The 22,620-nt window shown below is 39.9% G+C and overlaps 1 protein-coding gene across 1 annotated transcript; it reads left to right on the plus strand.

Moving 5' to 3' along the window:
• The first annotated feature begins 733 nt into the window (after positions 1 to 733).
• Positions 734 to 22,389, plus strand: LOC121867969 (galactosylgalactosylxylosylprotein 3-beta-glucuronosyltransferase P-like). Its single transcript, XM_042368145.1, has 8 exons — positions 734 to 797; positions 13,570 to 13,925; positions 14,907 to 15,112; positions 16,220 to 16,361; positions 18,000 to 18,166; positions 19,090 to 19,266; positions 19,767 to 19,877; positions 20,546 to 22,389. Coding segments are annotated over exons 1-8 (1,341 nt in total). The 5' UTR covers positions 734 to 795; the 3' UTR covers positions 20,726 to 22,389.
• The last annotated feature ends 231 nt before the right edge of the window (positions 22,390 to 22,620 follow it).

Below are 22,620 nucleotides of genomic sequence, written 5' to 3' on the forward strand. Positions count from 1 at the left end.
ATTTCACGCCTAAATCTAAATTTGTCTAATTTAAAACCATTGTTACGAGTTCGCTCCTGGTTGGATAATTTGAGTACCTTTGTAATGTCCCCTTTGTTTAGCCCTGTCTTCCACTTATACACCTCTATCAGGTCGCCCCTGGCTCTACGTCTCTCGAGGGAGTGCAAATTAAGATGCTTTAACCTGTCTCTATACTCAAGGTTCCTAATGCCCGGGATTAGTCTTGTCATTCTCCTCTGAATTCTTTCCAAGGATTCTATATCCATTCTGTAATACGGTGACCAGAACTGAACTGCGTAATCCAGGTGGTCTCACAAGAGCAAGATACAGTTTTAGGATGACCTCGCTAGTCTTGTAACTAACACTCCTTTGTAGCGAACCCAAGTACTTTATTAGCCTTGTTACGAGCAAAAACACATTGTTTACTTGGCTTAAGGTTCCTACTTATCATTACTCCTAAATCTCTCTCGCAGTCAGATTTCTCTATGGCATCGTTGTTCATCTGGTATCTGGTTTCGGTATTGGTACAACAATACTGCTGGTCCATGATGTGGGTAGTTGGCCCTCGGCATGACTCATATTGTACAATACCAACAATGGATTGCCTGGCACGCGGGTGGTGGGTGTGGTTGAGATAAAGTGGTGGTTGTAGTGTGGTGTGGTTCAGGTGGGGATTGGGTGATGGGGGCGGGGTAGGGTCGCGCGCGCACACACACACATACACACACACACACATACAGTCTGTCAGCGGGCAGGACAGCACCACCCGTCGTAGTCTCCTCCAACACTTCAAACATGTAAGTAACAAACTCCCTCTTCATTTCATGTGTCTCTTTCGTGTGTGTGTGTGTGTGTGTATATATATATATATATATATATATATATATATATATATATATATATATATATATGCTGATAACCACAAGGAAAGAAGAAAACACGAAGTTCCCAAGCGCTTTCGTGTAATTCACATCTTCAGGGGTGAGTACAGACTAGAGAGAGTAATACAAATCAAGGTGTATATATACAGAGGAGGGTGAGACCAGGTCCACAATGGTCAGGTATTAGGTAATGACCCAACTACTCTTTAAATAGCACACAACGGTTGGTGATCAGGTCAGATGGTCAAGTGACCCGGCCTTCTCACCTGATCACAAATCTTCTTAATTACAAAATTGTCCAGCTTGTACATGCCGTTACTCAAATTCATGTTGAATGCTTCGGTATGTTTAATAAGACTAGATTCTATGATGCTCCTACTATCAATTGAATTACATGGTAATATTGAGGAGGCATTATCCCAGTCAATGCAATGCTTGTTATCCCTCAAATGAACAAACAGAGCATTGGATTCCTGGCCTGTCCTAACACTGTATTTGTGTTGTTTAATTCTAGTTGCAAGATCTTTACCTGTCTGGCCTAAGTAAAACATATTACATTCCTTGCAAGGAACTTTATAAATGCAACCAATTCTGTGTTGGGGGAGTTCTTGATTAACATTTGTTTAACAGTGCATGAGTTTTTAAATGCCACATTGACGTTCCAGGTTTTTAGCTGTGCAGGAATGTGTGAGAAATTTTTGTGAAATGGTAATATTAAGATATTCTTATGGTCATGGGTGGGCTTGGGATCAGTTCTATAAAAAGTTTTCTTAGTAATGTTTAAGCATTTGTCTATGAAAGATCTAGGGTATTTAAGGTTTGAGCCAATATTATATATATATTTGTATTCCTCATCGATGAATTCCGGACTGCAAATTCTCAAGGCACGTAAAAACATTGTTGAAAATACTGACTGTTTGACTTTATTATGGTGGGCAGAATAATAATGAATGTATGAACACACATTAGTTGGTTTTCTATAAATACTGAACTTAAAAGTGTTACCTATTCTGTGTATCAGACAGTCTAGGAATGGCAATTTACAGTCATGCTCTAATTCCACAGTGAATTTGATCGAGGGGGCTAAGTTGTTAAGTTGTGGCAGGAAAGCTTTTAGGTCCTCATTACATGGCCAGAGACATAATACATCATCAACATATCTAAACCAGACTGCTGAGGGTGGTAAAATATTACTTAATAGTTGCTTTTCAAAGAATTCCATATATAGGTTGCTTAATACAGGTGAGAGTGGATTACCCATTGCCATACCATATTTTTGAGCATAATATTCCCCATTGAATTCGAATTTGCAATCCTTAATACATAGTTTGATGAGTTCGATGAAGTCGTCTTTCGAGACGGGCAGTGAAATGTTATCCAGGGAATCTATGAGGAACTCTAGTAAATCATCAACTGGGACCTTTGTAAAGAGTGACGTTACATCAAAGCTGACCAGTTTAAAATCATGATTATGTAACGTCAGCTTGGTGCTGGGAAGTGGCAGCGTGGTTACAAGCGTGATGTAGAGAGAGCTGGTTGGTGAGGATGCTCAGAGGAGGACAAGTTTGTGGGTCGCCATTCTCGCCGGCGGGAGCGAGGGCCGCCAGGCAGCAGCGTAGGAGGTGGTGTAGCTTGCTGCGGCTGTAGCTAGAAGAAGCGAGAGGTCACCATGAGGTCAGGTCTTTTATAGCGGAGGTAGACGTGGGTAGATAGTTGACCCCCGCTCCGTGGGCGGCGCTGGTTGACCTAGACCACGAGGCATACACTGTGGAATTCGCGGGGTCGGCTACTCAGCGACAAACAGCGTTTGTAGGGGCGAAATCTACTACAAGTTTAGTGACAGAGTTTAATACAGTAACATTAATTGTAATTATCTTAACACTTAACTTAACCTAACCTGACTGAACAATAAGGCATCTTAACCTAGCTTAACGAAACGTAAATTATCCGAACCTAACTAAACCTTACCAATATTAACCTAGCCTAACCTAACATAACATAACTAAACCTAACCTTGCCAAAATTAACTTCTAATTAAATCGAAAGTAAACTTAACTTAACAACCAAACCAAATTCAGGTAACCAAACTTAACCAAACCCAACGCATATAACCAATTCTAACCAAATCAAATCAACACGTATCTTTAGTGAACCCAACTCACACTCAGTATGAACCCTCCCCTCCTCCCAACAAGGTATTAATTACACTGGATGGTAGTGTCGATTACCCCCTCCCCCGTTGTGTATTTTAGTATATTATCAGGTGATTCAGGTGGCACATTCACGAGCCTCAAGGCCATGACAGTGACACAATAACTTATTAAAAGGAGGATATTGGTCTTTTTTTTTGTCTCTTAGTGAATATTAAGGTAAAGTAGTAACCTATACAAGCGCTGAGTCCACCATGAGCGATTATTATTGGTTTGATTTATGTGACGTCATTTCCTCTTGAGTGCTTTGATGAGCGATTATTGGGTAGGTTTACGTGACGTCATTTCCTCTTGAGTGCTTTGATGAGCGATTATTGGGTAGATTTAGAACATAAGAACATAAGAAAGTGGGATACTGCAGGAGGCCGACTGGCCCATACAGGGCAGATCCCTTTCACACCCATCCCAGCACTTCCATGTGCCTATCCAACTTCGTCTTGAAGCTCCCTAGCGTCCCCGATCCTACTACAGCACTCGGTAGCCTATTCCACATATCCACAACTCTATTACCAAACCAGTGCTTGCCTATATCCTTTCTGAATCGGAATTTATCTAATTTAAAGCCATTTGTTCTAGTTATTTCGTTATTACTGAGCTTCAGAACATCTTCCATTTTACCCTTGTTAATCCCACTTACCCACTTGAACACCTCTATCATATCTCCCCTAACTCTACGCCTCTCTAATGAATGCAAGCCTAAGCTTTTCAGTCTTTCTTCATATGGAAGGTTTCTAATATTATGGATCATTTTTGTCATTCTTCTTTGTACTCTCTCCAAAGAATCTATGTCCATTCTATAATAAGGACACCAGAATTGAACCGCATAATCCATGTGTGGCCTCACTAATGCTAGGTAAAGTTTCAAGATAACGTCAGCAGTTCTGTTACTCATACTCCTAGATATGAACCCAAGAATCCTGTTTGCCTTGTTGCGAACGCTAATACATTGTTTTCTAGGTTTCAAGTTGTTGCTAACAAATACACCTAGATCTTTTTCACAATCTGAGTTTTCTATTTCCGTGTTACCTAGTTTATACTTAACGTTTGTATTCGTCTTCCCTATCTGTAGTACCTTGCATTTATCAGTATTAAAATTCATTTGCCAGTCTACTGACCACTCATGTCAGGTATCTAGATCTCTTTGAAGGTGTTCAAAGTCATTTACTCTTGAGTGCTTTAATGGGCGATTATTGGTTAGATTTACATCACTTTCAGAGCCTATGGCCAAATCTATTCTACACTGACCTAAAAAATTAGATTCTATACTAGTCAAACTAACCAGCTCTACGTAGTCTATCCTTACCTACCAGATCTATCCTAATTTGCCAAAATATGAAATCTATCCATAAGTAACATAACATAATAAACGTTATTTTTTCCATTGTTGATTTGTCATTACAATTTCTTTTATATTATTGTTACTACTACTACTACTACTAATAATAATAATAATAACAATAATAATAATAATAATATAATAAGTATTAGTATTATCATTATTTTACTTGATTCCATTATAGCAGAGTACACAAGCTGGTCATAAGCCAAGAATCGTTCACTTTTTGATAAAAACACTAAATTTGGTGCTGTACTTAGGCCATACCTTTCCTTTCTTGGTAGTTACATGTACTGTATGTGTGAAACGAAATTCGTAATGATTCTACGTAAGGATTAAAGGTAACTTTTAACCCCAAATTTAACATGCATGACAGATTCCTTCATATTTGTATCACACACACACACAGAAACTTACTGAAAACCTCACAATCCTGTAGCGAGGCTAACATAGTCATCATTTAAAAATAAAACTCTGTTAGGAGATTAACGTTAGGTGCAAAACAACTCTCTTGAAGATAAGGCTGCCATCTCAGTGAAAACATAATGCTAGGTTTAAAAGTTTAAAATACAATCTTCAGAGTGATGCAATATGGCCGCAGGCAGTCTACAATGTCCTTAAAACACTAAAGACAGTCTAAAGTTGGCCTAAACCTGCTATCTTATCACATAACTGATGTGCAATCAGTAAAATCAATACGTTTCTGTGACGTTGAGGGTTCCAGGCTTCAAAATCACGTTTCACCACTGAGGCTCTGTAGCTAAAATGAATTGGTGTGACCTAAACTATACATCTACACAACATTCAGCGTTTTTATCACAATATGAACGATTTTTAGTTCGTGTATTCTACTATTATTACTCTTTACCATTATATTTAGTATCAGATATAATCATAATTATACATTCACAATACTATTACGATTATTATCAGTTATCTAAATTATGTCATCGCCATTTGTATTATCATTAGTGTTATCGCCGCTGGCTTTATCGTTGGTGCCAACAACCACGTGCCTCCCCCACCCCACACGCCGCCTGTTACCACACCAGATGTGGCGACTGGGTGGGGGGGTTGGTGTCTACCACCGGGAGTGTCATCACCACTGGCGTGAGCGCTGAGAGGGTGTCATGGATCTCATGACATAGATCGTCCTCTCGAGTGATGCCCACCACGCGACCTGTTACCTCGACAGATGTGGCAGCTGGGGGGGAGGGGGGGGGTTACCGCTGGGAGTGTCATCGCCACTGGCGTAAGTGCTGGCTTCGCTGGGAGTGTTTTCACCGCTGGCATTAGCACTAGCGTCAGTGCTGACGTTTTGCTGCCTTACCCGAACAAAGATTAGGGGGTGGGCGGTGTTTACGGAGAAGAGATCCTGACTCTGCTAATGTATGGTTTAAAAGGCGGCGTGGCCACCTGGACACTAGGACACTGCCCCCTCAAGTGATGCTGTGAGGATCAACACTCTGCTAGCAGTGGTGAACAACAACTCCCAATCCTGGCCGAGTTTTGTACTGGAACAATTTACACAGAACTATCTTCCCTTGGAACACCATACTGTTTCGCATTATAATGAGGCGTTTTAAGTGTATAAACTATAGAGAGAATATTTAGTAAGAGAGTAAAAGAGATGAAGAATTTGGTAGCGTGTCCGTGTTAGTTATTTACTCTGTCAATACACTTATCTTATCTTTTCATGTAGATCCTCAATGAAAACGTGGATAAGATAAATCTTGATAAAATCACACGGGAAAAGGGAAACAACGGAGTACCTTAGTTTTCGTCTTTATTCAAGACATCTTCAGAGGCAACTGGATTACATGGACAGAGAGAGGCTTAAATATACAGGGTGACCTTAAAAACATGAGGTCAGGTCATAATGATGTCATCCACTAATCCCCACACCAACACACATGTAGAGGAGCTTAAGAAAAGGGGGGTGACGTGACTAGTCAGGTCAGGTCACAAATAAGGGACCCACATAATAACTATCATACAACTATATCAAAGGTTTTCAAAGCATTTTTAACCTTGGGCCACTGACAAATAAATTTATGTAACATATTATCAGTTTTGAACTGACCATCACTAAGGTTTATTGATTTCAATTCCTTAATCAAACTAGCTTCAACCAGAAGTCTTTCTGTGACACAAGATGATTTAAATACTTCTAAGCTTTTTTCCCAAGCAATGGGGTGATTATTATTCCTAACATGAACGAACAAGGCACTGCTTTCAGATGCAGTTCTGATTTTATACTTATGTTGTTTGATTCTGAGCTGCAGTGTTTTTCCTGTCTGTCCTACATAATTACCATTACATTTGCTACATGGAATACAATAAACACTTCCATTTACATTCAAACTTGGGCTATTTCTTATTAACATATTGGTAATGGTTGAGTCATACTTGAAAACAACATTAATATTTAGTAGCTTGAGGGACCGAACTAACGGGACAAATTCATTACGATAGGGCAGAGTCAAAATATTCTTAAGTGTAGGAATTTGCCTGGTTTGAGAGGAATGAAAGGATTTTTTAGCCCTTTTAAAACAACGATCAACAAACACAGAAGGGTACCCGAGTTTCTGTGCAATGGAACGAATGTGTTTCAATTCATCGTCAATAAATTCAGAGTCACAAATACGCAGACATCTTAAGAACATAGCAGAAAAAACTGACATTTTGGTAGACTCCAGGTGATTCGATAAAAAGTGAATAAAACTGTCTACCTGTGTGGGCTTCCTGTATACCTTAAATTTGTAGTTTTGGCCATTTCTCATGATAAGCATATCAAGGAATGGAAGGGATCCATTTATTTATCTTTCAATTTTGAATGTGATACTTGGGACAATATCATTAAGCTTGTCTAAAAATTCCAATGGGTCACTGTTTCTAGGCCAAAGACAAAGAACATCATCTACATATCTATACCATTGAAAGAGAAATAAATGGATCATCGTTACTATTTCATCATTATTATTATTATCAACTTCATCATCATTCTTAACTTTATTATTATTAGTAGTAGTACCATCATCATTACCACGCTGAGGACACTCCCTGGGTAAAATTCCCATCTAAACACATTACAGGTTTTCAGGCGCCTGTTCCCAGGGGCCAGATTAAAAAATCTTCTCTACTTTTCATAACCTGACCTACTTGTTACATAGAGAGAAAGATAAGAAGCTAAATATATAGAAACTTAATGGATGTCACATCCACATCCATGGAACATCCGCATATGGATATGTTGGCTTGAGATCCTTATCATATTTTTATAATGCAAATATTTATATAATATATAAATATTTTATTACACACACACACACACACACACACACACACTATGAGTGACACACATACGAGTATATCAAGGATGACAACACCCGTGGCTCTCAATGTTACTGGGGCCAGATTTCAGCATCGATAATAATTTGTCTTCTCGTTCCCTTTACCTGAGTGTGGTGGGTACGAGAGGTGAGGGATCAACAGGATGAAAGTAGCAATATGTGCATCTTATCACTTACACAACTCACTCTCTACCATGTCTGAAAGCTTTTCCACTTTCTCTCTATAAAAGAAATTGTCTTTCACTGTACACGAGAAGGGAGTACATTGAGGGGTGTGCTGGGCCCGGTTCGCCCTGACCGTTTATTAAATGTTGATGTATGGATAGATAGGTAAATAGATAGGTTCCCAGGGCCAGAGGGCAGTGACTTTCCCTTCCATAAACTGACTTGTATGTTACAACACATAGTTAAACGAATACATAGATACAGAGGTCCCATTTTCTGACAAAAAATGTTGGATAAATAGACCTGTATTCAGTCATATTGGTTGGGTATCCAGTGCGAGTACAGCACGTCAACATTAGTAAACAGTACTGTTGTTAACGGCTCTGTAACGGTAAATGGTTAATCGATGTGACACTGGTGATACTGTAATATTGGTGACGATGTGACACAGAAGATGGTGTTACACTGGTGTTGGAGTGACACTGATGATGATGTGACACTGGAGATGGTGTGACACTGGTGACGGTGTGACACTGCAGATGGTGTGACTCTAGAGATGGTGTGACACTGGTACTGGTGTGAAACTAGTGATGGTGTGACACTGGTGATGGTGTGACACTGGTGATGGTGTGACACTGGAGATGGTGTGACACTGGTGGTGGTGTGATAAAAACATCCAGAACAAAGGACACTACCCGACCATTATCCATGTATCTGATTAAATCTTATCGTAGCAAAGCAACAATCCACATTAGCTCCGGACCTCTCTCTGGCCTATAGGTGGGCCTTCCCAGTGAGACGTGTACTGTATCTTTAGGACGTTAGAATACAGCTCACTCAGTGGGACATGCTCGACTCTATAACCCAATGATTCAGCATGGTTCTCTCTGAGCTTATACATTACTTTTTTTTTAATTTTCATATTATAATCTCCGAGTAAAACACTGGAGTACTGCAATAGCTTTCCCACGCCCACGAGATGTGTGTGTGTGTGTGTGTGTGAGTAGGTAGTGTAATGAGTGATTATCAGACCATAGCTTTCAGCCCAGAGAATTACAACACATATAACAGCGAGTACACTACAGGCCTCGTGGTACCCCAACATACCAAGTTGACACACCCTAGGTCAGGACCCAAGGGACCTGACCTCGTCTGACTTGAGTTAGTAGATGACTTGACCTACAACCACACCTGCCCAAGAAAAACCCGGGCATGACCACACACAGCTGTCCAGATCTAACCAGTTTAGTGTTAATTGGCAAAGGTCAAACGCCGGCTGTTTGGCCCCCATATAAAGGCCCTGCAGTTCTGCCCACGAGGTCATTCGTCATTGGATTCAAATTCTCAATACACTCTGGTTCGACTCATCTCTCTCCCGTTCGGGTCGTCAGTCTGTTCACTCACACAGAGTCACACTCGTCCTACCCCCTGGTCGGGAGGGAGACTTCCCGACCAGACCCCGGCGTCACCAGCTAAGCAGAGTCTCCCATAGGAGGCAGCCCAGCATGCACACGCTGGGCCCCCGTCAGGTGACACGTGAGTCATTGTCAGAGCTATCTCTAGAATGAGTTACCTACTGTGGGAAGTGTATTCATTTCATGCTTGTGTCCGAGAGTCAGTGTCGAGTAACGTAAATATAATGTGCTAGTAACCCCGATGTAATATTGATATTGCTGTGTCCATGTCATTGAGTGAATTAATAAATAGTTGTATCGAAGTGGTGTTTACAAGATGTCTTGTAAGAAGGTAATATATGTGTATTGACGTATAAGATAAAATTAGTGTAGTGACATTGTAAATAACTAACCGGCCACGCTACCAAACTTCCTCTCTTTACATTCCTCTTACTAATAAATATTCTCTCTATACTTTCTACACTTAAAATCTCTCATTACAGTAGAGGGCATAAATAAACAGATGAGTAAGTGCTAAGAACATATGGTAATCACCCGGTAACTATCACCACAGTCGACACTAAATGCTGGAGATGATGAAATATTTATATAAAAGACGAAGTAACAGGGAGGACATAAGAAGAGCTGGTCACTGATCCATAAATAATACAGGGAATACGTGTTGCACTTTAAGACGAGATTTTATTATCATATACTTCAAAATTTTTATTATGGAACATCTGGAGATTAGACACCCCAATATATTTCACCCTAACCTAACATAACATAACCTCCGTATTCACAAATGAAAACCTAGCACAGTTTCCAGAAGTTCATAAGGTATATAACGACAGTATAGAAAATATGTTGATGAATATCAATATTACTAGTAACGATGTGCTTAAAGTAATTAACAAACTGAAGCCTCATAAATCGCCTGGTCCAGACGAGGTATATGCTAGAATATTAAAAGAATGTAGAGATGAGTTGAGTAATCCATTAGCAGTTTTATTTAATAAGTCATTAGAATCGGGCCTAGTGCCAGAAGCTTGGAAACTTGCAAATGTAGTTCCGATTTTCAAAAAAGGTGATAAATCAATTGCATCAAATTACCGTCCCATTAGTCTCACGTCAATCATAGGCAAGTTGCTAGAGTCAATTATTGCTACAAAAATCAGAAGCCACCTTGAAACATTCAACTTAATTCATTCTTCTCAGCACGGGTTCACCCTGGGACGTTCTTGTCTCACAAATTTGCTTAGCTTTTTCTCAGAAGTATATGAAGCGGTAGATAATGATAAGTCATATGATATATTTTATTTAGATTTCAGTAAAGCATTCGATAGAGTCCCTCATGAGAGATTGATAAGGAAGGTAGAAGCACATGGAATAGGTGGATCATTATTAAAATGGATTTGGTCATGGTTAACCGGAAGGAAACAAAGAGTCAGCATAAATGGATTAAAGTCAGACTGGGGTGCGGTCAAAAGCGGAGTTCCCCAGGGATCTGTATTAGGCCCTCTGCTGTTTGTTATATTCATTAATGATCTTGATTTAGGCATAACTAGTAGGATTAGTAAATTTGCAGATGATACCAAAATGGGGAGAGTGATAAATTCAGACAGTGACTTTGAACACCTTCAAAGAGATCTAGATACCTTACATGAGTGGTCAGTAGACTGGCAAATGAATTTTAATACTGATAAATGCAAGGTACTACAGATAGGGAAGACGAATACAAACGTTAAGTATAAACTAGGTAACACGGAAATAGAAAACTCAGATTGTGAAAAAGATCTAGGTGTATTTGTTAGCAACGACTTGAAACCTAGAAAACAATGTATTAGCGTTCGCAACAAGGCAAACAGGATTCTTGGGTTCATATCTAGGAGTGTGAGTAACAGAACTGCTGACGTTATCTTGAAACTTTACCTAGCATTAGTGAGGCCACACATGGATTATGCGGTTCAATTCTGGTGTCCTTATTATAGAATGGACATAGATTCTTTGGAGAGAGTACAAAGAAGAATGACAAAAATGATCCATAATATTAGAAACCTTCCATATGAAGAAAGACTGAAAAGCTTAGGCTTGCATTCATTAGAGAGGCGTAGAGTTAGGGGAGATATGATAGAGGTGTTCAAGTGGGTAAGTGGGATTAACAAGGGTAAAATGGAAGATGTTCTGAAGCTCAGTAATAACGAAATAACTAGAACAAATGGCTTTAAATTAGATAAATTCCGATTCAGAAAGGATATAGGCAAGCACTGGTTTGGTAATAGAGTTGTGGATATGTGGAATAGGCTACCGAGTGCTATAGTAGGATCGGGGACGCTGGGGAGCTTCAAGACGAAGTTGGATAGGCACATGGAAGTGCTGGGATGGGTGTGAAAGGGATCTGCCCTGTATGGGCCAGTCGGCCTCCTGCAGTATCCCACTTTCTTATGTTCTTATGTTCTTACCTTACCTAACTCAACCCATATCACTTATATAACTGCCCAACTTATATTTGAAGCTTTCCTGTGATTTCGATTTAATGACGGTGTTTGTTAATTAGTTCCAATCATCTAATGTTTACCTACTTCCCGCCTAAATCTGAATTTATCAAATATAAAACCATTGCTGTATGTTTGCTCTTGATTTAAATTTTGATAGTTTAAGTACCTTAGTTATATCGCCTTTGTTCATCCCCATCTTCCTTTTATATATATATTAGTCATATCGCCCCTTACTCTACGTCTCCCAAGAGAATATAAATTCTGTCTTCTTAAATGTCTCAATACTCAAAACGCTCTAGTTGTCCGGGATTAACTTTGTCATCCTTCTCTGAATGCTTTCTCAGGGATCAATGTTCATTCTATAGTAGGCTATACGGTGACCGAACTGAATAGCGAGATATATATCAATGATAAAATCGATTCTGCTGTTACTAACGCTCCTAGATATAAACTCGAGTACTTTGTCAGCTTTATTTCGTAGACATAAGTGCATGGTTGTTTAGGTTTTAGGTCCTCATTTATCATTACCACCTCAATCTTTCTCACAGTCTATGTTGTTCAGCTGATAGTTTGTTTCCATGTGTTCGTTCCCTAGCCTAAGAAAAAATTTTTTTTTCCATAAATTGGCATCTTCCATTTTTTCGTCCATACCAAATGTTTATTTAGTTCTTCCTGTAATTAATCTGAGTCCTCACCGGATTTACTTATTCGCCCTATTTTTGTGTCGTCAGTAAATTTGCTTATGTTGCTGTCAACGCCTATATGTCGGCGTAATTAATGTTTATAAAATATAATAACGGTCCAAGTACTGAGCCTTGGGGTACGCTACACGTGACGTTAACCCAGTCGGATTTTATACCATCTATACTGACGAGTGTTGGCTACCAATTAACCACGCCTAAATCCAATTTTGAATTTCTCGTCCAATACCATGTGCCTCCATTTTCCTTAATAGTCTTTCATAAAGAACATTATCAAAGGTTGAGCTAAAGTCGAGGTATACCACATCACCGTCGTCCCTCGTCCACAGATTCGAAAACGCTTTAGTCTGTTAGTCTGGGTATCATGTCAGGCCACCCTCTGTATCTGTGGTGACTTCTGGTGGAGACATGTTAACTATACACCTAATCCTGGCCAAACACTGCCCCTCAAGGTACATACCCTGTAGTCTGTCTGCTCTACAAAATAAGGAGTTTCAATTAACTTTACACCTTGAGTGATTTCCCATGCTATTTCAAATCTTATCTCATTATGGCCGTTGTTACTACTGACATTAAAATTCGTATGACGATAAGATATTTTAGATGGTAAAGAAATATCAGACCAGAGCAGGAGAATGTTTGCAATAAATTTCTTCTTTCGCCCTCTTCCCTTATTCTGCGTCCTTCTCTTCCTCCCTATTTTCTTCATATAATTATTTTACCTTCCCTTCCTACCTCCTTCCTTCATACTTTCTCAATTTCCCTCCTCCCTTTTTCTCACTGCCCTCTGCACTATCTTCCCTCCTCTTTTTATTTCATAGACCCACCTTCCCTTCACCCTCTTCTTTGCATCCTACATTCTATTCCTCTCATTTTTTCATCATTATATTATCCTCTTACCCTTCTCTCCATCACGTCCTCCTTTCCGCCACCGCGTCCTGTGTTCTGTTCCTCTCATTTATTGCCCCCCTCTCTCACCCGCTTACGTAATTTTATCATATTCTCTCTTTCTCTCTCCTTTTCTCCCCCAGGCGAGGAATGAACAATATCCTGGTGCTGTTCATAGCAGTTTCGGCGACTGTCAGCGTCTTCAGTATCATCGATAACCTCAGGATGAAGCACACGAAGCAGGAATACCTGTTTGAGAGACAACAGATTCACCACCCCCAGCAGCCCCAGCAGCATCAGAAGGAGGACTATCAGCCTCAGCAGTACCAGGAGGATAGGCATGCCAAGCATCAGCAGCGATACGAACAGCGGCAGCGATACGAACAGCGGCAGCGATACGAACAGCGGCAGCAATTCGAACAACCTCAGCGACCACAACTGCCGCAGGACGACCAAGACCCAATTCTCCGTCTCCTGAAGGAGTTTCATAAGCTGGAAGGTACCTTACTTTCCTAAGCTGGACAGGACTATACTTTCCTAAGCTGCAAGGTACAGTACTTTCCTAAGCTGCAAGGTACAGTACTTTCCTAAGCTGCAAGGTACAGTACTTTCCTAAGCTGGAAGGTACAGTATTTTGACACTTGTGTTAGTGCCGTTTCCTGTGTGTCGAGGCGATGTTAACGACATAAAATATGAGACTCCAGAATTATCTTTTTCAAGGATTTTTTTTAGCGCAATATAGGAAAAATAGTTATTTTCTAAGAATACAAAATAACCCAAAGGCTACTAAGATTATTTCAGAAAAAATATAGGACTATAATAGATTTTTTCATGAATTTCCTGACAAAATGTAAAATTGTTTCAAGAAAATGTAGACAAATTAGAAAATTTTTAAAGGGGTATGAAAGGAAAATATAAGATATTTTCATAAGGAGAAAAAAAAAAGAATGATTTTAAGAATTAAAGGCGTTTGGGAAATTACAAGACTTTTTCTCACCTTTATTTTTTTAAGTCAAGGGTAGAAATTTTATTAATTAAATACATAAACGTCTTACAAAGCTCTTGAAAATTGTAATCAATTTTAAGCTGGGTTGTGGAGGCCGAGTGAATACAACGATCACCATCTCTCAAAAGGATCGCTGGTTTGATCCCGGTACCTAACTTTACAATTGAGGAAGCGACGTTGGTCGAGTGCAATGGCCATGCTGCTTCTTTGTGAACTGAAGGCTTAGTATATATATAGTGTTGTATCCACGCCGTCCCTAACGAGCAGTCATGACTATGGGACCCATTTTTACATTCAAGCTGGTGTGAATTGATCTAGATTTAGTTGATCTTTGTCAAATTGGCTAGGAAGGATGGACGAGAATGAGTTTGATTCAATTAGTTAAGAATTAATAATTGTTTGCTACACTTTACCAATGTTCGACCTAACAGTTACCACACCTGACCAAACACCTGCCCCTCCCTCCTTTCCCAGGTGGTGTGGAGCTGTTGGGGAAACTGTCACAGCAGGAGAAAGTGTTGGAGAAACTGTTACAGGTGGATAAAGTGCTGGAGAAACTGACATTGGAGAGACTGTCACATCAAGATAAAATGTTGGAGAGACAGTCACAGCAGACCACAACAAAGAAGGACCTGCCTACTATCTACGTAGTAACACCGACCTACAAGCGCCTCGAGCAGGTGATCCCCCACCGATAGCCTCTCCCTAACCGCCTACCTCCTACCTCCAGCCCCTCTTACCATTTCCTGGCATAGGTAACGGCTGAGAACAGTTCATTTATCAACTTGGGTTATCTCCCTGCCCCCTTCAACCATGGTGTAAGAGATAAAAGTGGACCACATAGGTATGACGGACCATTAGTATAGAATATATACAGTACAACACACTGTATAGATTTACTAAGTCTTCAGTATATAAGTCTCTGTGTCCGGCACTGAACTAAGACAGCTTTCACTTTCCCAACTGTAAAGTTAGGTACCCAATAACTGCTGGGTGGACCGGGAGTGTCCCGAGATTGAATAAGCAAACCTTAGGGCAAGAGGCGAGTGCTTTATCCATCCGGCTGCTGCACTCTACGCCCATTTCTCTTATGTGAATGGCTCGATTATTCTAGTGTTGTTATAATGGCACCACTACTGCACTAAGACTATACTGACAGTAAAACGATCCTTTATACCAGCTAGTGGCCAAAGAAATTATGCAAATATTTGGGAATCCTGAACCAGCAATCGAAATCAGTTTCGGAAACCTTTCAGAATAAAGTGTCACTGCGGGAACAGATTCATATACAATATTCCCGTGTTGCGGCAGCAGAGTCAGGTAACTTACATTAATTTCTGCGTTGTGTCTACTATAAAAGTGATACATTAAGAGAAAAAATAAATAGCCCTATACCTATAACTTACCTATCCTAATCATACCAATATAAAGTGCAGGTACAATAGTTTCCAGCCGAGCCTTAACCTAACGAACTTAAGCTTTGTTAACCCAGTCATTCTACAGTAAAGTATAGGTGTAATTTATTCCCAGGTGTAACAGTATATTTAATCTAGAAATAAATAGTATCATAGTAATATATTGTGTAACATAATAACTTAAGTATAAAGTAAAGTTACAGTAACCCTCAGTTCTTATTCTATCATAAAAAGTGGTATTTTAACATACTAACATAATTAATACAGATTTAGGAATAAAATATGTGCATTATGACAATACCATAAGGGAGCCGAGTTAACCCAAAAATAAATACTGTAGTTACGTTCTGTAAACAATGACGTGGTCAACAGATCCCGGAGTTGACGAGGCTGGCCCAGACGCTGATGAACGTGCCCAACATCCACTGGATCGTCGCCGAGGACACCAACACTACCAACACCCGGGTAGTCGAGTACCTCAAGTACACCGGCCTCCCCTACACCTACCTCCTTAGTAAGTACCTTCACTTACACCTAATTCCTTAACCTTTTTAGTGTACAATTAGGGTTTACTCTCTGAACGCAAAAACAGCTCAAAAACTAAGTTTATGAATCTTACCATATTTTTTTAGCATAGAGCTAGTAAAAAGGTAATTTTAAGAACGAATCGCGACGTCAAATCATTTTTTTTTCTGTAAGGAGTGTTAAACAGAAGATCGCATTTACATTAACTTTGTCTGAAAATTTGTTTTTGCATGAGTTGTGCTGGAATAAATACATAATTAATCCTTGCTTTCATCGGAAATAGATTTTACTTTTAAATTACAGAAAAAAATACATAGGTACATTACCTTCATCTAATAAAAAAAAGTCTGGTGCTGCATTGAAAAAAACATGAAATTTAAATTCATTTAAAACACACTTCACAGTGATGAAGAGAAAGAAATACCTGTACATATACTGATCAGTATATACATGTATAGTACTTCACCTGCACCTGAAAAAATGCATATGTTTTGTACCTCACCTGAAAAACAATAAATACACTAGCTCCATAAACCGCATTGTTAGTGTTACTAAAATTTGATTCAACCTGGATATTGTAAGCTAACCTCGGAGTACCGTCCTCATATTTGAGGGTTGGCGACCACAGTCCTCCATTCTGAATGTTCTCGGGCTGTTTTTATCTTTCATCTAAAGTTTTGTATCACTCTTGGGACCTAGTTTTTAATTTCATTCATCCATCCAAGTCTCTCTCTGCCTTCCCCTGGCCCTGTTAACCTCGCCTTAAAGCTAACATTAAAAACTCAAAGAAAAAGCAAGGTTCAGGAATAAAAAAAAAATTACTGTTTAAAATTAAGAATAATAATGCTAGGTTTATTAATTTAATTTGTTTTATAATTCAAAGTCATGTTAAATATTACATCTATGGGTTTTCAATCCCTGGAACTATTTATAACTAGACATGCATATGTCAACACAACATCCTATTATAATGATATATTACATCTGTAAAACTGACTCAATGAGTACTGACCGTGTACTGATCTGAACTTGTAAAAACTTAAACCAGTGTTAGATACAAGCATTTATTAAACCCGTTAAATCAACTTTTGTAAAAACTTATTTTTTTAGACGGCCGCCATGATAAAAAGAAACCATTAAGGACTAGTCTATTATTCCCTCCAGCATATGTCAGGTACCAATGACTTTCTACCCTGAACATTTCTGATTATCTTTTATTTTTTTAATTCTGTAAAAATCACTGATAAATTTACAATATTGTTAAAAAATCCAGGACTGTAATGAATAATAATAATGCTAATTACTTAGCCCATTCCTAGGCTACCAAAGGCCTTCAGAACAGAAATAAAATAAGGAACTCAGTCACACCGGGAAGTTTCAAATATTTGGCTTGAGAGATAAATATGAGACAATGCTCAGGGTGTAAATATAAACTGCCTCACATGGCCTACTAAGGTTCTTACTGTATAGTGTCCTTTATTATTATGTTCATCTACACCTGTCTCTTCAGAGTGTGTGTGTGTGTGTGTGTGTTTTCAATAATTTTTTTTTTTAGGAATTATATCAAGCGTTCTAAAAATTATTCACAAAATCTCTAATACCCATCCCTACGTCCACACTTCACCAGCACCCATGCCGCAGAAGTACAACGACCCCAAATACAAAGGCAAAGGCAAACCCAAGGGCGTCGCCAACAGGAATGCTGCCATTGACTGGATCCGCAACCACGCTACCGAGGGCGTCATGTACTTGGCTGACGACGACAACACTTACGACATCCGCATCTTTGAGGAAGTAGGCTCGGCGGGTTTGTTTTCATGCTGATGTTCACTTGGTATTTGTAATGTTGATGTTCGTTTGTTTGTTGTAGTGTTGATGTTATTTTATTTGTTGTGGTGTTGATGCTCACTTGTTTGTTGTGATGCTGATGATCCCTTGTTTGTTATTGTGCTAATGCTCTTTTGTTTGCTGTGGCGTTGATGTTCGTTTATTTTTTGTTGTGCTGATGCTCACTTGTTTGTTGTGACACTGATGCTCACTTGTTTGTTTCGGTACTGATGCTCACTTGTTTGTTTCGGTACTGATGCTCACTTGTTTGTTTCGGTACTGATGCTCATTTGTTAAGGGATGAAAATGCTCACACGAGATCTTTTCTGTTGCCAATTAATTATCACTATTTCTTCTTCAGACATAACTTCCCTTCTGTTGACAGTAATCGATCATACATAATGCAAATATACATAAAGGTTGTACGTATAAACAATATGAATCATAACTGACATAAATTGTAATATAATCACTATTTAGATGTCTAATGATTGGCGCAAATATGTACTTTTTTTTACTGAATGCGTTAATGACCATAACTATTGTTCGTGACCTTAACTTGACCCTGAAGTGACCTTTACTAACCCACATTACCTGATCTCTATATTGCGTTACATGACCTTGAAAGCAAAATTGGCCTGACTTTTATACACCTTGACGTGGATTTTATTTGTACATCATGACCGGCCCTAGATTTTAGACTGAGACCTGACTATTTTTTTACACCACCCGACAAACCAACTTTTACATCACCCAACTTTTACAACACCCTACAAGCCAACTTTTACACCATCCGAGAAGCCAACTTTTACATCACCCAACTTTTACACCACCCGACAAGCCAACCTTTACACCGCACGACCTATTTCTCATTTGGTTTCTCCCGGCAGATGCGGTACACGAAGAAGGTATCCATGTTTCCAGTGGGCCTCGTGACTCAGGCGGGACTCTCCACGCCCGTACTGAAGGAGGGAGAATATTACGCCTGGTATGACGGGTGGATTGGTGGCCGCAAGTTCCCTGTCGACATGGCCGGGTTTGCTGTGTCCGTCCCCTTCCTCCTGACGGTGAGTGGCGATGGCGGTGAGTGTCGATGGCGGTGAAAGACGATGACGGTGAGTGACTGACATTTGGTCTCTTCCTCCTGGCAACGAGTGACTGAAAGTTGCCTTCAGACCTCTACACTCCCTCACTAAAGCCTCACCTCTACCTCACTAAGACCCCTTCTTATCCCACGCTAAGACCTCTACACTCCCTCACTAAAACCTCAACTCTCCCTCACTAAGACCCCTTCTTATCCCACGCTAAGACCTCTACACTCCCTCACTAAAACCTCAACTCTCCCTCACTAAGACCCCTTCTTATCCCACGCTAAGACCTCTACACTCCCTCACTAAAACCTCAACTCTCCCTCACTAATTCATCACCTCTCCCTCACTGACCTTCTCCCTCATTAATATCATCCCTTTCCTTCACTGAGTCCTTCCCTCTTGACACAGGTACTCAACACCCATATCTCCACATGTTATATGTATATACCACTACTGTATATCACTATACCACACAGGTACCGGAAGCTATGATGCCCTACACCGCGGGGTATGAGGAAACTGGCTTTCTCTCCAGCCTCAAGATCAAGCCGGAAGAGATGGAGTTTAAAGCCGATAACTGCACTAAGGTAAGTTCCTCTCCTGGGTCAAGATTCGTAAGATTATATCAACTCTAATATTTCTATTATTCCCTTCCCTTCCTTTCCCTTCCCTTCCCTTCCCTTCCCTTCCCTTCCCTTCCTCTCCCCTCCCGCCTCCAAATGGTGCGCTGTCTTGATATGATTTCGACGCCATTTTGAATGTTTATTACCTGACCTTTCCCCCTTCCACTAGTTGTAAGATTCGTTCCATTAGTTATAAGACTCGTTCCATTAGTTATAAGACCCCTTCCATTAGTTATAAGACTGCAAGCTATACTGACCCTCTTCCACCTCCTCCTTTTCCCTCACTCCAGCTACACTGACTCTCACTCCAGCTACTGATCCTCCTCCTCCTCCCTCACATCAGCTGCACTGACCCTCCTCCTCTTCCCTCACATCAGCTACACTGACCCTCCTCCTCTTCCCTCGCTATAGCTACATGTATACTGCTCCCCTCTTCCTCCTCTTCCTCACATCAGCTACACTGACCCTCCTCCTCTTCCCTCCTATAGCTACATGTATACTGCTCCCCCCCCTCTTCCTCCCTCCTCTTCCCTCACATTAGCTATCCTGTGCCTCCTTCTCCTCCTCCCTCACGAGACACAAGCATATGAATGACTAAATGTGTCTGTGTGTGTGTGTGTGTAATGTTACAGATCTACGTGTGGCACACGAAGACCCACAAGAACTCCCCCTCCAGCAGGAATATCCTCAACAAGCTGTATGATGGCACTAACCTACGACTCCTACAGAAGCTCATGACCCTCAAGGAAGAACCAACCACCAAACGTCCTCCTACAACAACACGCGCCCCCCGACCTCCCCCAAAGTCCTAAGGGTATTGTTATCGCTGTGTGTGTGTGTGTGTGTGTGTGTGTGTGTGTGTGTGTAAGAATCAACTTAGTAGTCCATTGGTGATTCTGCTTCCTGTCACTATAATCATGCTTTGTACCAGACTCCTAGATGGTTACTGAAGACATACTAATATTACCGTCCAATTAGTTTAACATCAATTGCTGGGATTTTTCCGGAAGCAATAATAACAAATTCGTTTCATAATCACCTTGAGAACCATATATTGATAATTAACTCTGAACGGGCTTAATAGAGGGCGCCTATGTCCATCATTCTTTTCAGGCGTTTTAGTGAAGATTATGTTTACAATATTTGAATCAGAAAGAATAATGATTAATTATTTAGAATAAATAATTCACGATAATGACAGAATGGAGGTAAACAACGAAAAGAAAAAAGAAAAAATATAGGTGTTATTTTTCGGTAGTGAAGCGGTGGACAATTTTACTACTATGATGTTACCTTCACACAGTCCCCTTATCAACGATGCCGACGTTCGATCTGTCTACACTATAGTAACATTGATCAATTCCTGTAGTCTTTGTTCTCCTATTTTCTTTCCTCATTCTTCTTGATGACTGGTTACATGCCTTTTTTTCCGTGAACGACTTCGGTAAAGTAATTGTTTTATAACTTTTTTAGTAGCAACTTATTACACAGAGGCCACTTGTTTTGTTAGTTCACTCACAGTACAGTTTATGGTAGCGAGTTTGTCACTTAAGAGAGCGTTTAACTTTATTTAGCTGCAGTACCCGCCAGCAGAACGTGTTAATTAACCCAGTAAGCCACTCACACAGTGTTCTGTCTCAATGAAATGTCTACTCAGAATGTGTTTAATGGCAGTGTGTTGGCAACTCAAAAAGATTTATACGCTAGCCAGCTGAGAGCATTTTATGCAAGTTAACAAACCACTGTGTGTGTTTTATACAAGTCAACAGGCCACTCTTCGAGCGTATTTTGCAAAGTCAACAAGCCACTGAGAGAGCATGATATGCTAGTTAACTGAGCCACTCTGAGAGCATTTTATACTCTTTAACTGGGTGTTCCTGCCAATACTCGTACTTATATATAAGGAAGTTCACCTCTTTGGCTGAGTTAGGTAGCCCAGTCCACGCCTTGCCTCACCAGGCTAACCATGTTTTTCGCACGAGGGATGTTTTTTCCAGTGAAACGCAACCTAACCTAATGCCAATTACTTGTTATCATTTGCCCAATGTTCCAATCAAAATATTGTAGTAATTATGCTCTCTCTCTCTCTCTCTCTCTCTCTCTCTCTCTCTCTCTCTCTCTCTCTCTCTCTCTCTCTCTCTCTCTCTCTCTCTCTCTCTCTCTCTCTCTCTCTCTCTCTCTCTCTCTCTCTCTCTGTCTCAGATGTATTCAAATTAGGATCCTTTGCATTTTCATTGTTTGTTACAGCTAGAGAGAGAGAGGAGATATTCATCCAATGTACTGTAAATAAAAATTAATGTTAACTGTTGATTTACATGTTAAATTAATCAAGTGTTAATAAACAACAATTGAAGCCTTTTCACTGTACAATAGTGAGGTGGAAGGCGAGCGAGAACCACCAAACACAACTGCATATACTGATTAACAAAGTACCAAATAAAAAAAATAATACACAAATTTTATATACATTTAATGTCCCAAACTTAAAAAATAAATAAAAGTTACTTAAAAATTAAAAGAATTCATTACAAAAAAATACACCAGAAGAATTAAATGATCCGTAACGCAGATATGAATTTAAGATACTTAGCGACGAATGACAACAATAATAAGTGTAAGTCAGCGCCACAAGTGTCTACGATGGACGACGTACGGCACACAGGAGGAAATCACGACCGACGTATGACCCAAACGACGACAGAACGAC

This window comes from Homarus americanus, unplaced genomic scaffold (genome assembly GCF_018991925.1).
Source record: "Homarus americanus isolate GMGI-L3 unplaced genomic scaffold, GMGI_Hamer_2.0 scaffold37032, whole genome shotgun sequence".
In the NCBI taxonomy this organism is placed as follows: domain Eukaryota; kingdom Metazoa; phylum Arthropoda; class Malacostraca; order Decapoda; family Nephropidae; genus Homarus; species Homarus americanus.